Genomic DNA, 16917 nt, shown 5'->3' on the forward strand with positions numbered 1-16917 from the left:
GTAACAATTTTCTAGACTAGTCTAAGAGAACATTAATTGTATTCTCTCTATAAAAACCAGCCCTTGGCTGAAGAATAAATCAGAACAGTATTCTCCCATTATCTTTCATTACAATATTCTCCCATTATCTTTCATAATCCTTCACAAATACCTTGAGCCATTGCTCTAAACTCGGCTTCTGCACTACTTTTTGCTACAACTCCTTGTTTCTTGCTCCTCCATGTCACAAGATTACCCCAAACATAGGTATAATATACAGAGGTTGATCTTCAGTCTGTGACTGAACCTGCCCAATCAGCATCAGTGAAGATAGACACATTTCTTTCACTAGTCTTCTTAAAAAGTAAGCCTTTTCCGGGATTTCCCTTCAAATATCTCAATATCCTATATGCTGCTGCCTCAAGATGTTCTTGACCCTAATGTTAAACGTCCCATTACCCAGAAAAACAATAGTCACCCAAGCCCCAAACATAATGTTATAAAAATCTCGGATCGCATGCTAGCCTCTTGTCAAGTAAATACCTTGGTTGTTCTTTTCAACCAAAATTTCAAACTGATTTTGTTTTGGATCAATCAGAGTTGCAAACTGAGCGATTTGGTCGCCAAACTGATCGATTGGATCAAACCATTCACCACCCAAATTTTTCTCAGCATTCCTCCTGTCAGCAGTCCTAACCTTGCAATTATATGTCTCATATGTCTCCAAATCTTCCAAAGTCATCCTTAGATACTTCCTCTTCAAGACCCTTTTGGATATTTGATTAGGAAAATGCTACATAAAATCAAAAATCAAACTGTTAACTTAGATAGAATGCTTCAGCACAATTTTTTGGAGGAAATATTTATCCGTGCGTTATTTGTTACTCTTAACAGATGGAAATATTTATTTGATAATAGAAGATGATATTAGATTTATAAAAAGTAGATTTTTGCATATCAAAGCTTGGGGCCTTTCAACGGAAGCCAAAGCTATTGTGACATTCTTCTCAAAGTGATGATGATCCACGCCGCCAGCTTCTTCCACGTTGTCGACAACACCTGCATTCGCTTGAATTTCATTTCCAGCTCCTACTTCATCCTCATTGTTTATTTGTTCAATCTCATCCTCATCGTCCGAGATAATCTCAATAGGTTCCTACTTAACTTGCATGGGGAAAACATTTGGAATGTGAATTGCTCCTAGTTGTGTCAATTTATATATATTCTTCATGCCCTCGTAGTCGAGCCTAATCTTTGTTGGAACTAAAAACCCAAACTCCTTAGCAATTCTGATTCCACTACCCATATAGATCCCCATCTCATCCCTGCCAAAATGTGTGAGATAATCTATCCCTTCATCAGAAAGAAGCAATCCAGGAGCATTGATCTTGATCTCTCTGCGATGTTTGAAGCAATCCTGTACTTTTATTACTTCAATGTGGATGTTACCTGGTTTGGCCGAACAATAGTTTCAAGAATTTCTCCTCGTACAGTTTGTTTAGAGAACCATCTATATTGTAACAAAAAACTATAAATAATTTTGTTGATTCTTACAAAAGTTTCATTACGGTATCCTATTGCTCATTACACTAACTACGAAAAATTCTCACTGCAGCATCGTAAGTTTCTTGCAGCCGTGACAGCCGGCAGAGAGCCTATGTCATTTGCAGAAGCAATAAAAGACAGCAGATGGCGATTAGCAATGCAACAAGAAATACAAGCTCTTGAAGATAATAACACATGGAAAGTGTGTTCCCTGCCGAGGAATAAAAAGGCGTTGGGATGCAAATGGGTATATAAAATCAAGTATCAACCATAGAACGGTTTAAAGCTCGGCTGGTTATACTTGGAAATCATCAAGTTGAAGGCATCGACTACAACGAAACCTTCGCACTAGTGGAAAAAATGGTCACCGTGCGAATTGTTCTAGCGGTCGCTGCAGCAAAAAGATGGGAGCTTCACCAAATGGACGTACACAATGCGTTTCTTCATGGTGATTTACAAGAAGAGGTCTTCATGAAATTTCCCCCGGCTTTCACACGTCTCAACCAGGTATGGTTTGTAAGCTTCAAAAATCGTTGTATGGGTTAAAGAAAGCCCCACGTTGTTGGTTTGGAAAGTTGTCTTCGACTCTCAAAGATTATGGCTTTGTGCAGTCATACTCGGACTATTCTTTATTTACATTACACGATAAAGATATTCAGTTGGTGGTACTAGTGTACGTTGACGATTTGATTATATGTGGAAATGATCGTGACTCGATACAGTGTTTCAAAGACTACTGGAGAAAATGCTTCCATATATGAAAGATTTGGGAAAATTAAAATATTTCTTAGGGGTGGAAGTTGCAAAATCCTCTAAAGGTGTGTTTCTTTGTCAGAGAAAATATGCTCTGGATATTATTAGTGAAGTTGGCTTACTTGGTGTAAAACCTGTGAGTACTCCACTCGAACAAAATCATCATCTTAGCCTTTCCAATAGTGAGCTTCTTGCTGATCTTGATCGCTATCGTAGGTTGGTGGGTCGTCTCATTTATCTTTGCTTTACACGACCTGAATTATCATATTCCATTCATGTTCTCTCACAGTTCATGCAACAACCGCGAATTGAGCATTGGGATGCTGCTTTGCTTTACTTTAATAATAAAAAAAATTGTGTAGAATTTCATACCTTGGTTTACTTTCATTTGTATGTATTCACCATAGTCTTCAATCTAAAGTAGATGAAAATTTATCCATTAGCTTCGCAAGTATTGGCAGATAATGATGCATTTGAAAAGAAGTAGAGCTAACTAAACTAACTACCAACTCTGCAGACATAAGAGAGATTCATTTTTTGTTAATGAAAATGTTTTTTTTTTGTGGGAGCTGAACAAGATTGATGCTTATACACAGACAAGAGTGGATCCTCAAATAATTGTTGATAAATTCAAAGAACGTCGTATGGTATTAAATTCGTTGTTATGAATCTCTATCACTACTGATTTTGAATTGTGATTTGATTTTGACTGTTCTCTTTGCTACTTGGTTGAAAATTGTACATTTCTATTGTGCAGCCTCAACAGTGAAAGTTGAACTGCAGCAGACTTCCTTTGAGATATTGGAAAAAAGATATTTCTGTTTTTTCCGAGGAGAAAGAGCAGGCTCAAGTATCTAGAGGTGCTGCAGAGACAGAGTTAGAGAGAGTTAGAGATGCAGCAGACAGGCAGACAAGAGAACTATCAGAGGCCAGCAGTACCATAAAGGATCTAGAAGTTGAACTATCTCAGGTTGAAAATAAGGCAAATTTATTGACCCAAAAGAATAATGCTGATCAAGTTGTCAAGACTGAATTGGAAGATGGATTGAAGAAGCTGCTAGATGAAGCAGCAAATAATGCTAGCAAGTTGGTAGGTTCCTCTGAAACTATAAAATCACTGGAAGATGCATTGTTGAAGGCGCAAGATGATATTTTTACCCTGGAAGATGCAAATAAAATTGCCAAACAGGAGATATCTTCGCTCAGTTTAAAGTTAAATTCATACATGGATGAGTTAGCTGGAAAGAATCGCAGCTTAGAGAACAAATCTCTAGAGCTCATTGGATTCCTTAATGATCTTCAAGTGCTTATGAAAGACGATACTCTATTTCTTAGGATAAAACAATGCTTTGAGAGAAAATGTGAGACCTTGAAGAATGTGGATCTCATTGTGAGCAAAGTAAGAAACCATATTTCCCTGTCCGCTAAGGATTCTAGAGGGCACCTTGAGATGGAGGTAACATTCTTATTATCCTTTTTTAGCTGTTGTTATTTTCTCAAGTTGTGTATTTGATACTGTTTTGATTTAATATATATATATATATTTGCCATCTAAATCTTTCGACCACTATGATATGTGTCCACAGATAATTAGAAGACTGGTGATTAATACATAATGATTTGAATTATGTACTCAATCCCATGAAAATTACACGGAGCTTTTGGGATCAAATATGTGTTGTTCCCAATGCTTTTGATTGCATATGTCATGTCTTTTGTTCCAGGAAGATCCACCTGTGAGAAAATCATTTTCAGATGGCCTTGAAAAATTTGAAGTCGAATTGGACAATAGGGAGATTAATGGAATTGATATTGACACCATAATTTCATCATTTGGAAAGATTGTGAAAGGATTTCAGTTGAGAAATGAACATATTGCAGATAAGTTTGATGATTTTTCTGATTCTATCGATGCCTTTATTTCTCCTCTCCATGGAAAACTACTGGAGAAAAGGCAAATAGCGTGACAAAGTTGAACAAAGAAAAGGATAATATTACTTTGGAGAATGATATCAGTTTATTGCTGTCTGCATGCACTGATTCTACCAGTGAACTTCAGAAGGAAGTTCACCAAAATCGTGGGCAACTTGGCTCCACTTTTGAGGTTGAGAAGCTAAACCACAAAGCAGATGAACAAGTAGAACATCATAAGAACAACACGTATGCAGACGTGTTGATAAACTAAAAAAAATCCAAAGCAATTTATGAATTATATTGGAGCCTGTGACTGTTAATTCTTAATTCTGGTGTAGTGTAGAGGAGCTTAATTAAGTTATTGAGCATGATCATGATGATATTAATTAACAAATATGAGGATTTGTATTATTCAGTCTATGTATATTTGTTTAGATTGCATAATATTTGCACTATTTGGCTGTGGTGGCTTTGCTAAAGACATCTCTCTCTTCACATATTTCTTTCGACCTTAGAAACCTACCACCTTCAACAGGTTTAAATCAAAAAATCTTGGGATAAAATATGGTAACACCGTTCCTTTAAAATCTAAGAATTGAATGTTAGCTCATTACACTTTATATTATACACTATTCTCATAATCAATGGTCTGAAAATCAATGCAGTTACGAAATTTTCATTTTCCCTAAAATTAATCATTTGTGTGCAATACTTCTTTCCATATTTTTCCCTTAATTTGATAAATATTTCTAATATTTGTGCAATATTCCTTAATTTGCTCATTTTTCCTTTGAAACAATTTTTTTGCAAGATATGTAATTCAACCCGTGCGAAGCATGGGTTTGTAACTAGTAGTGGGAATAAAAATTGAAATCATACCACTCCATATATATAGGGCAAAGGCAGCAATTACTAATTTACCAAAATAACCCCATAAGGGCAAAATAGTAAAAAAAAATGGACAAGAATTGTCCTATATAGTTTAGTAGAAAAGGATCAAGAGAAGTGAGTTTCTCCTCTGCATGGATGATTTTGATGTCTCCTCTGCATATTGTTGCTTCAGTTCCGTCAAACAGTGCTTCCTCATGCATGGGGCTTTGATAGTCAATGCAAGGTTTGGTATAGTGGCATGCTTTTGGAATTTGAAGTAACAATCGTAATTTAAAAGTCTGAATCAGTTAATTAAGTGTGTTCCACATGTTTTATTTTGATAGTCAATGCAAGGTTGGTAGTAGGTATGCTTGTGAAATTTGAAGTAATTATTCGTAATTTAGAAGTGTGAATCTATTAATTAAAGTCATGTAGGATTAAGACGCTTTTTGCACAACATTATGATATAACAAGTTGCCAATGAATTGGGAACAAGTTACCATATTACTATCATCAATAATAATATATATAGTAGAATGAAGAGAAAGTTGAAGTTTGTTTCATTGAGCATTTCTTTTGTTTAATTTAATTATAAGTGGTTACTCTCACCTTATCCCACTTTCTTTTCTATAATGTAAATGCATTTTTAAGTTGGCACATTGCATGCCATTAAATTAAAGGCTCCACTACATCACAATAATATGATGAACATTCTCCACTTTCATAAGAGGAGTTCTAAGAAGTAGTAATTCATTAATCAATCAATATTTCATGAAGGCGAGGGAATTTTTTTTTTTTTTTTTGAGGTAATCTTGTTCATATAATGATCGCAACAAGATAATTAGTGAGCACGAAACCAACGAGGAGAGTCATATATAAAAGGGAAAACATTAACAACACATTATTTAACACACTATTTTTTTTTAAAAAGAAACATTTTCTCTTATCGATAAAAATTCATGTAGACCTTATCAAATTTACGTAGGATATACACACAACCTACACTACAAGAAAATCGGGTATTTGCTACGACAAAAATTGTAGCTAAATTCTAGCAAAAGCGATTTAGCTACAGATATACCATGGTTTAGCTGTCATACCTTCTTTTTGCTAGAATTCACGGTATATCTGTAGATAAATCGGGTATTTGCTACAAATTAGCTGTCATATTGTAGCTAATCCTTGCAGTCTACAACCTTCACATCCTCCTTTTTCTCCAAAAACCTCTTTTGAATTAGACCTGATGCAAATTTGAACAACCTGATGAAAATTATATATAAAAAAAAGATATTATATTCGTACAAACGTCTGAAATTTGAAGAAGGGTGTATCATGCTCACAATTATCATATGAGTGAAGCCCAAAGAGGAAACAATACCTGCAAATTTCGATCGATAAAAGAAAGTGTGTGCATGATCGTGTGTTCCTAACACCGCAAATAAATAAATAAAAACAGATATTATTCTTATTTATGATTCGTAACAAGAAAACACTCGATCAGTCACAAATTTCAACGATTATTAATTAATCGAGTGATACAATATTTTTCTTCATTGAAAACTATGCAAAGCATCATAATTCATAAATTATAATTTAACATATATATGATCATTGTACATACTATTCCATAGAGAAACTTAAACAAAAGATGGAGCTTCTCTAAGAAATATTAATTTGTGTCTGGGGATGTAAAGTCTAGAGCCTTGTCAAAGAAGCGATGACATGTATAGATAGAGCAAAAAGCTTGCAATGCTGTCATGAACAAGAGGAACATGCTAGCCAAGAATGTTAAGACTGGCCATGAACCAAACACATAAGACTTCATAAATTTCCAAATCTTGATCTTCATTGTATTATTATAACTCTTGTTAACATCTTCAATAGTCTTATCCAAGAATGGTACCCTTGACAATCTCAATGACTTGCTCATTCCATTCCACATGTTAGCCACTTCTTGATCACTCTTTAAGTGATTTAGAATAATCCCTTTTTCTCTTAGAATCTTTGCATCTTTCTCGGAGTCTATGATTCCATTCATCAATTCTGTGTAACGAGTTATAACCAAAGGTCCCGATCCAACCGATGATTCATATGCAACCAAGTTTCTTAGAAAAACTTCGGTGTTAACATCCAATCTAATCATGGGAAGGTGAAAAGTGTTTGTTTTAGCATCAAAACTAATGCTTGATATGCTTCCATTTGTAGGTAAGAAATTAACTCCTGCAAGCACAAGTTGCTCAACAGAAGGAATAGCGATTTCATCCATCAAAGGTGGCTTGTTAACAAGATCAGTGCTAGAATTTTCATTTTCTTGTTTTTCTTCATCGCCTTTTTCTTTAGAGAAAAATAAAGATTCAACAGGTTGTTTTAGAAGTTTACCTCCTGGAAGATTGGATATGATTTTCCATGGAAACTTTACAAGCACTTTCAAAGGTCTTGATACAACCCTGTTGAGTGATTTCATGGGTCCTTTGATATGTTTTGAAAGAATCCTCCATATTTCATTGAATGGTTGCTTAACATAACTAGACTCACCTTTTGAATTTTCATCTTCACCTTTGTCTTGTTCCTCTTCTTGTTGAATCTCAACATCAATAGTAACGTCGTTTCCTGTTTCTAATTTAGGCACAATCATGTCGTAAAAAAAATCAAGCAAATGTGCACTTTCGGAGACTTTAATGCTTGGAAACTTTTCAATCATCTTGAAAGGTGAAGTTTGTTTAAACAAACCTATAAACATGAAAATCAACATTTCATCAGCAGCTTCTTTTGATGAGAGTTTGAACTCAAGCAATTTTCTCAAAACCATTAATGGAATTTGATTCTCAAGCATAACAATGTCTTTCAACATTGCATTATGAGCTGATTTTCTACCAGCATAGTCAACTAAATGTGACATGCTTGACAAAACTTCCCTCTTTGGTTCACCTTCTTGCATTGCATAAATTTGAAGTAACTCGAGTAAGAATGATGCATCAACGATCATCATCCAAACCATCGTTTCTCCGTTCAAATCTAAGAATTTGTGGTAACATGCTCTAACTCTTTGTTCATACTTTGTCAATTGGTCAACAAGGTTATCTAATTTGAAACTTTGTAGTGATTTCAAGAATCTTTTTGTTGCTGCAAGCTTGTAACTTTGCATTTCATAGAGTTCTGATCTCCAATAATGGTAAGGACCAATTGCAACTTGTTGTGGAACATAAGAATCTGGATCACTAGCCATAAGAAGCTTTGGCACATTGAAAATGGTTACAGATAATTTACCATCTTCCTCTTCAAATTCTTCTTCAAGGATTTTTCGAATATGAATCACCCATTGAAGTTCATCAAAGGTTGATTTAGAATTATATGACATAGTGGACCTTAGAGAAGACATATTTTTTATAACTCTTACACCGAAGAAATTATATTGGCAATAAGATGTATGTTTTGTTCGGTACTTATAATATGCACAATTGCACTAACTTTGATAGATCAATTTACAATAAACAATTAGGAATGTGTTACTCATGGTTATTTCTTTTAGGGCATGGAGGTTCATTTATGTGAACGTATGAAGCCACCTTTTGTTGAATTGTTTTCACATGGGCAGTATTTTTTGTTACAAATGTTTCGGTGCATAAATAGTCAAACATATTGGTTGGCATAGTGTTTATTTTCTACCGTGCCATAAATGTAAATGGCTGTCTCTTGCACCATTGTAAATCATCCCATAGAGAAGCACAACATTAAGTGTATTTACTTGTTGAGAGAGTGAGAGAGAGAGAGAGAGAAAATACGGAGAAGAAATAGTTTCAAATGTGAGGTTTCTCCTGGTTAGTGCTAGTATTCTCCTGTTTATAAGAGAGAGTGGTAAATATACCCTCCTTGCATTTAGAGAGGTCGTGTAATTTCTTCCTCTTACTGAAAGTTATCTACTCTTACCTCATGCTTTTTTCACTACAGCAGAAATGATTTTTCACATCAGTTGAAAATGATTTTTCACATCGGTTGACAACCGATGTAAGGTGACATGATGTGGTAAGTCCACATCCTTTCACATCGGGTTTCAACTGATGTAAAATCTTGATTTCTACATCCTCTTCCACTGTTGTAATAGACGTACTTTTCTCTTTATTTGTTGAGGGGTTTCCACGTAAATATTGTGTGTTATAATATTTTGTTACTCTGATATCCAACAGCGGTATCAAAGCCATTGGTTTGCGATCCTTGTTCCGCTGAGAAATTTGGTGTAGTGGTAAGAAAAATCTTAGTTTGTTATATGGTTGCAGTTTAGACTAATATTCCACATCATAAACGAATTCTAATTATTCCAGTCTAGTTTGGGAAATTGGTTCCTAGAGGGTGTTCATCTTGGGAGAGGTTTATATTATGTTGATAGATACTCTACTATATTTCGGGGTAGAATTTCTAGGGTTTAGAAACGGTGTAAAAAAAAATTAGGTTTTGAGTTAGTTGAATATTTGAAGGAGATGCTTCAATTGACACGGGGTGACAGATTTTGTGGCTTGGACGTGTGTGTGGCTTCGTGGAGAAAGAAAGATTGAGTAGAGGGAGAGAAACATGGAGTATTAGGATTTTTTTATCTTTTTTTGAGACATGTGTTTTAATTAAGATTAAAAAACAATAAACAATTTATTATTTACGTTTGCATGTGACCAATACAAAAATGTGGGATATATATTGCATCTTTTTTGTGAGGAGTGGGATGGGATATAGCAATCTTCGTATGATATGAGATTTCTTTACATCATAACATGGAGTAACGGATTTGGAGTAAGAGAAATCCCTCATTCACACTGTCAAATTAAAATTAGCCGTCTGATTTAATTAATAATTCAGATTTAGCTTTTTCTTTATGAACAAAAAAATAAACTAACAATTAAAAATATATTTTAAATATTTTTGTCATTGAAGCCGTGGGAAAGAAATCGAAGAGTCAACCACAAAAGAGATTGAATACTACAATACCTATTTCATTGTAACAGCAAGTAGGGGCGGAGCTAGGAATTTCCAGTTAAGGAGGCCGAGTACAAGCAACATTTTTTTTCCAGTAAGAGAGACATTAATAAATATAATTATCATAGATAAAATATAATAAAAAGTATAGGAAGAGAAAACAAAAACACCCCCGTAAAAAAAAGTAGAAAATTAATAGTGCATAAGTTCCCGAGTTAAATGTGTTTTTTGGCAAATGACGAACTTTTTAAAATAACATGAGTTCGATTCTTGAGTAGAACAATTTTTTGCTAAACATTACTTACCTCTTTGGTCAAATTCCGAACCACTATCACTAGAATTGGAGGGTTAATCCAAAAAGAGAACAACAATTGACTAAATAGAAAAAATTATGTACGAGTGTCAAGGACATGAGATTTAGGTTTTAATCCCCTATTTTTAAGGACTAAATTCCGAACCACTATCACAAGAGAAATACATTAAGGACTAAATTATATTTTAATCCCCTATTTTTATTTTAGGTTTTAATTTACTTTTTTTTTTTTGCTTTAAAATACTCATTTATTTTGCAAAACCATATCACTATGGTTCATTCCGTTTAAAATATGTTGTGAAAAAGACCATACAAGATAATTTAAAATAATATAACATATAAAACTATTTATATTTGTTGTTAATAAATCTAATAACATGTGAATATTTTAATTAGATTAATTAGGGGACCATAGCCTAATATATATTTTATGAAATATTTTTATATAGTTTAGTTGTATTCCCTCCGTCCCATAATACATGATAAAGTTGACCCTCTTACGCATGTCAATGCATAATTTTGAGTTTAAATATCTTGAATAATATGTTAGAAATAATTATGAAAATTTGATATTTAGAAAATATTTATCGAGACGAATCTAACGACATCTTATATGATATTATTTATCTTTGTATATTAGTAAAAAAAATATGGTCAAAGTAAGTTAGATCAAAATTACAAATTTTCAAATGGATCGTCTATTGAGTAGTATATAACAAAAATTATTAAAAATATAGGGGGGACCATAGTCTCTAAAGCCCCCCTCCCTCCACCACTAACAACAAGTACTTGGAATGCATTCCCAAATTGGCCAACTTAACTGGGTGATGCTTTTGAAAGGGAATCTGAATCTCATCTATCTATCTATATTGAGAGTTGCTATACTTACTAGGATTTCTGTAAACGAAAAGCAAGAATGTGTTGCACGTGTATCATTTGAAAAAACAAAATATTAGTTATATATTTTTCCTTTGTATTCTATACTTAACTCCAAATTAAGAAAGTTAGTAGCAAAAGACAATGGATGATTTCTAATCTCCTATTATTAATGGATAGTAATAATTTTTCTAATCTTATTATTACCGGATAGTAACGTAATCCCTTAACTTTAGCATCGTCATGATCGCGGGTCCAGTGTCTAACAATGTCTCCTCTTGACCAAAGCTATCACTGCTACGCTCCTCAAAACTGACCTTGTCCTCAAGGTCAAAGATTCCATAAATAGAGACTCATTTAGGTGGTTTTGGAGGTGGGGGAATGGTGGGATTTGAGAACAATTCTTTTCTACTGGAGATTGTGGATCTACTGGTTTCGGGAGAGGGGACGACACCAGAGAAAGGGCAGAGATCGACGATGATGGTGGCTGAGTTTTGAGCAGATTCAGTTGCTTCAATGGTGGATTCAATGACTTCAATTGCAGCAGAGACATCATAGTTGTGTTGTGTGGTGGTGCCTTCGGCGGTGGCGTTGAAGTGGTGTTGTCATGTGGTTTCTTAAAAGGCGTTACTCTTAGACACTAAGTTTCTTCTTCATGTGGCTCAACTTCTTTTTCCTCAAGACTCTCCTCTTTCAAATTTTCTTTGAATTTTTCAAGCTTCTGGAAGATTTTTGTGCATGCTATTGTGAGAGCATGTTGGGAACCTTTGTTTAACTCAGTTAAATCTCTTAAGATTTTTTTAGAAGTTTGTAACAATTCATTCGTGGGTGGGTTATGTGATGAAGATGAAGGCAAAATTGTAGCCATGGTTGAATAAGATGAGGTGTAGGATGGGTGATACGAGTATGCCATGGGAAGCTTTCTCAATTCTAAAGGAAAACACTAGTTTCCTAATCTATCCAGAAGTCCTAGCTCAACTGGCAAAATGCCGAAATTGTTAGGCCGTATGTCATGACCGGGGTTCAAACCCTGGTAAATCCACTTGTGTGTGTGAGTTTATAATGGCTTTGCCATTTTGTCTATCTACAAAAGAAAAAAACAATTTTGCTAATCTTATTGTTGCTAGATAGTGACGTAGTCCGTTTACTTTAGAATTGTCGTTGTTGAAATTGTCTTCAAATTTGTGATCAGAGAAAAATCACAATCGTGACACGATTTTTGGGTGGCGTGACACGATTTCGTTGGCATAGAACATGGTTTCTCTGGTGTAAAATCGTGACAAGATTTTGATCCATCGTGACACAATTTTTGGATAAGGTTTTGTACCTTGGGTCGTACGTTACGAATCGTGACACGATTTTGACAGTTACAATGTACTATTTAAGCGTATCAGTTCATTTTTTGAAGAAGAGCTTGGAGAGAGAGAGAGAGAGAGAGAGAGAGAGAGAGAGAGAGAGAGAGAGAGAGAGAGAGAGAGAGAGACTTGGGTTTACAAAGAAGGTAACTTTAGGGTTGAGTGTCTTTGTAGTGAGGTTATCTTGGGTTGTGTAACATTGTAAACACCCTGGTTAGTAAGATTTTCACCATTGGAAGGATAAAAAAGCTTCCTTTTGGGTTTTCTCTTAGGATTCATTGAGAGTGTAGGTGACTTGAAAAAGGATAGAAATTATGTTTTGTTCTTTGTGAGCTTGCAAGCTAATTTCTTGTAACCCCTTTGTATCACTTTGATCCTAGTGGATTGGAGAGCTGCTATCTCCCCCATAGTAGGTCATATTGGACCGAACTGGGTTACCATATTGGTGTGTTTGTTTTCTTTCTTGCTTTCTTATATTGTTGTTTTGATTATGTTTGTGGTGATGCTTTACACTTAGATTTAAGTCAGTTTGTTGTTGTTGTTGCTTGAACCCACTTTATCCATTGATTATTACTTCCTTTGCTCCACACATCTTTGTTTTCATTTGTGTGATTTTGTCCGAATTCACATCAGTCATGATTGCGGGTCTGGTATCTTGACCAAAGCTATCACTTTATGAGTTCATCTTTTTTGTATTTGAATGCTATTTTCTTTGTTAGGAATAAAACACAAACATTAAGCTAATGTCAGGCTTGAATTGTTGCTTTTGAAAGAAGAAAGAAAGTGTGCTGGTTTGGAGTGGTTTTCTAGAACCATGTATATTGCTAGTATAAATTTATAGAAGCCTAGAATTGCTATTGTTTTCACTAGTTTCAGGTAAATTGAGCACTATATTTAAAAAATCAAATAAAAATATTCATTGGCTATTTAAGAGTTCTAATAGTCAATATAGGTTACAAGAATTCTAGGTTACAAGAATTCTAAAAAGAGTTCATCATAGTTTAACATTACATGATCATGGTACATATCACACATAGCATTTTATAGAGAAATTGAAGCAAAAGGTGGAGCTTCTCTAAGCAAAATTAATTTGTGTCCGGGGATGTGAGCTCTAGTAGTGCCTTGTCAAAGAAGCGATGACATGTATAGACAGAGCAAAAAGCTTGCAAGGCTGTCATAAACAAGAGGAAGATGGTAGCCAAGAATGTTAAAAACTGCCATGAACCAAACACATAAGACTTCATAAATTTCCAAATCTTGATCTTCATTGTATTATTATAACTCTTGTTAACATCTTCAATAGTCTTATCCAAGAATGGTACCCTTGACAATCTCAATGACTTGCTCATTCCATTCCACATGTTAGCCACTTCTTGATCACTCTTTAAGTGATTTAGAATAATCCCTTTTTCTCTTAGAATCTTTGCATCGTTCTCGGAATCTATAATTCCATTCATCAATTCCGTGTAACGAGTTATAACCAAAGGTCCCGATCCAACCGATGATTCGTATGCAACCAAGTTTCGAAGAAAAACTTCGGTGTTGACATCCAAACTAATTGTGGGAAGGTGAAAAGTGTTTGTTTTAGCATCAAAACTAATGCTTGATATGCTTCCTTTTGCAGGTAAGAAATTAACCCCTGCAGTCACAAGTTGTTCAACAGAAGGAATAGCGATTTCCTCCACCAAGGGTGTTTTGTTCTTTAGAGTACTAGAGTTTTCATCTTTTGGTTTTTCCTCTTCTTTCTTTTGAGTGTTTAAAAAGTATTCAATAGGTTGTTTTACAAGTTTGATTCCTGGAAGGTTGGTTATGTTTTCCCAAGGTAACTTTTTAAGGACTTTTAGAGGTGCAGATATAAGTACCTTTTTGATTCCATGCAAAGGCCCTTTGATTATCTTTGAAAGAAATTTCCAAAGTATACTCAAAAATTTCTTAACATGGATGGAATCATTAGTTGATGATTTTTCATCTCCTTCTTGTTGATCCACTTCTTGTTGAATCTCAACTTCAATGATGTCATGTTGTTTTTCTAATTTTGGCACAATCATGTCATACAAAAAATCTAGCAAATGTGCACACTCTAAGACTTGAATGTTAGGATACTCTTCAAACATCTTAAAGGGTGAAATCTCTTTAAACAACCTTATACACATCAATATCAACACATCATCAGCATTTTCTTCTGATGAAAAGAATTTTAACTCAAGCATCTTTCTCAAAACAAATAATGGAATTTGATTCTCAAGCATCACAATATCCCTCAAAATTGCATTAGGAGATAATCTCCTCCCAACATAGTTCACAAAATGAGACATGTTGGAAGAAATTACCTTTCTTGATTCTTCTTGCATGGCATAAAATTGAAGGAACTCAAGTAGGAATGATGCATCAACAATCATCATCCACGCCAAGGTTTCGCCATTCAAATCCAAGAATTTGTGGTAGCATGCTCTAATCTTTTGTTCCAACTTTGTCAATTGGTCAACAAGATTATCTATCTTGAGACTTTGTAGTTGTTTTTGGAATCTTTTTGTTGATGCAAGCTTGTGATTTTGCATTTCAAAAAGTTCTTGACGCCAATAATGGTAGGGACCAATTGCAACTTGTTGTGGAACATAAGAATTTGGATCACTAGCCATAAGAAGCTTTGGCACATTGAAAATGGATATAGACAATTCACCATTTTCCTCCTCAAACTCTTCTTCTAGGGTTTTCCGAACTTGAATCACCCAAAGATTCTCATCAAAGGTTGTTTTGGAATTATATGACATGGTAGATCTTAGAGAAGACATGTTGGCAAATTTTTATTTTTTGAAGCAGCAAATATGTGTTTAATTTGTTTACCACGAGGCTTAGTATTTATAATGAGAAAGATGAAACCCATTTGGGATTGGCCTAGTGGTTGGCTTGGGATCTTGGAGTTTGCTCCTCCAGAGGTCTCAGGTTCGATTCCCTTTGGTGCGAATTTCGATGGGCTAAGTCCATACAGAGTAAACTCTGGCTTTAAACGGAGCCCCCACAAGTGGGCGGTGGAATTGGTCTATCGGATTAGTCGATTCTTGGATGGATACCGAGTTTTATAAGACACCAATAATGAACTTTATTTTGTCGTGTGTGTAGAAATAATTTGCTTATGTTTAATTCATTTAGGTATGTATTCATGAAAATTTAAAGACATGTTTTCCAAATAAACCCTTGTATGTCTCTTTGGTTATCTTAGCTACCGACAAGTTTTACTATTTGTTACCTCGTGAAGCACGTGCTCTCTTACCTTGCCCAATTATTTCTTTCTAAATTTAGATATTTCCACAAAGTTGGGACCATTGTTTCCATGTGTTTTTTGTGGTTGAGGGCTTGAGGGCATTTAAGGATAATACTGTTGTTGATACATGGGGGAGTCTGGTTTTCAAATCTTATTGGCTGTAGGAAAGATGGTATGGACCTCAAGTGATAAGATAATTGTAGAAGTGGCTGAAACTTCACGAAATTGTTTTAAGTTGCTTGTCCTTTGGCACACATGACATGTGTGATAATATGGTGTACTCTATTGTTCGGGTCAACTCACTCAACCCACAAACGGTCGGTTGAGTTGGATAATCGGATGAACTTGGTTTTCACTTTAATTAACTCATCTTTATTAGGTTGGATTTTGGTTTGATCGATTTGAAATTCACTAAACCTAACTTGAACCCAACAATAGAGATTTAATAAAAAAAATTAAGTTTTTCTTTTTTATAAACAAAATATATACTCTAATTTATTCTCTCTTCTTATTTTCTAAATTTGTATTCCCTCGCAATGTACTATAATCTCGTTTTTCAAACGTAAAATCGTACTTTATTGACTAAATTATATTCGCGTATTCATAACTTTATTGTTATCTCATTATTTGATGTTTTCATTATAGTCTATTTATATTTTATATATTATATATTTGATGCTAACAAAAAAAGGGAAAATAGGTTACACCATGTTTTAGCATAAAAAAATAGAGTTAGATATTTTTTTAAAAAGAATGTGATGGCCCGTCATTTACAATACGATTAGAAAAAGGGGAAGAAAAAATATATAAATGCGGATAATTCACTACCCAATTCAACCTAGGAATAGGCGTTTTAACCCAACAAGATCCGAATTTTGTAGGTGGCAATTCTCCCACTACTCACAAGATAATGATTCTTACCGATGGCGGAGCTAGAAATAATACTCAGGGTGGGCCAATTCTTTATAATTTGAGATTATTGCCATGGTGGCAAGTAGTTATTTTTGTCTACCAGCATGCACCGGTTCGAACCCTGATGAGGGTTAGTCGAACCTGAAACAAGTAGGCTTATTTGACATATGCCTAAC

The 16917-nt window shown here is 34.6% G+C and overlaps 3 protein-coding genes across 3 annotated transcripts; 1 reads left to right on the top strand and 2 right to left on the bottom strand.

Annotated features, from left to right (window-relative positions):
* The first annotated feature begins 1884 nt into the window (after positions 1-1884).
* On the top strand, positions 1885-4548 carry LOC120580202 (uncharacterized). Its single transcript, XM_039833679.1, has 7 exons — positions 1885-2031; positions 2360-2497; positions 2847-2924; positions 3050-3733; positions 4002-4231; positions 4327-4437; positions 4530-4548. Exons 1-7 carry the CDS (start codon positions 1885-1887, stop codon positions 4546-4548), a joined length of 1407 nt encoding a protein of 468 aa, XP_039689613.1.
* Positions 4549-6730: 2182 nt separating this feature from the next.
* LOC11425287 (putative UPF0481 protein At3g02645) lies at positions 6731-8419 on the bottom strand. Its single transcript, XM_003604279.3, has one exon. The coding sequence runs from the start codon at positions 8417-8419 to the stop codon at positions 6731-6733; it is 1689 nt and encodes a 562-aa protein (XP_003604327.3).
* Positions 8420-13652: 5233 nt separating this feature from the next.
* Positions 13653-15359, bottom strand: LOC120575782 (putative UPF0481 protein At3g02645). Its single transcript, XM_039833688.1, has one exon. It carries the CDS (start codon positions 15357-15359, stop codon positions 13653-13655), a length of 1707 nt encoding a protein of 568 aa, XP_039689622.1.
* Positions 15360-16917: the final 1558 nt, after the last annotated feature.

The sequence above is a fragment of the Medicago truncatula genome, chromosome 4 (genome assembly GCF_003473485.1).
Source record: "Medicago truncatula cultivar Jemalong A17 chromosome 4, MtrunA17r5.0-ANR, whole genome shotgun sequence".
Lineage (NCBI taxonomy): Eukaryota > Viridiplantae > Streptophyta > Magnoliopsida > Fabales > Fabaceae > Medicago > Medicago truncatula.

What these genes read in the sequence shown, in the direction of transcription:
- LOC120580202 (XM_039833679.1), top strand. Translation starts at nt 1,885, where the DNA reads ATGGTCACCGTGCGAATTGTTCTAGCGGTCGCTGCAGCAAAAAGATGG. An exon ending in CTTTCACACGTCTCAACCAG is followed by an intron (nt 2,032 to 2,359) that starts GTATGGTTTGTA and finishes TTTCTTTGTCAG; the next exon opens with AGAAAATATGCTCTGGATAT. An exon ending in GAGGGCACCTTGAGATGGAG is followed by an intron (nt 3,734 to 4,001) that starts GTAACATTCTTA and finishes CTTTTGTTCCAG; the next exon opens with GAAGATCCACCTGTGAGAAA.
- LOC11425287 (XM_003604279.3), bottom strand. Translation starts at nt 8,419, where the DNA reads ATGTCATATAATTCTAAATCAACCTTTGATGAACTTCAATGGGTGATT.
- LOC120575782 (XM_039833688.1), bottom strand. Translation starts at nt 15,359, where the DNA reads ATGTCTTCTCTAAGATCTACCATGTCATATAATTCCAAAACAACCTTT.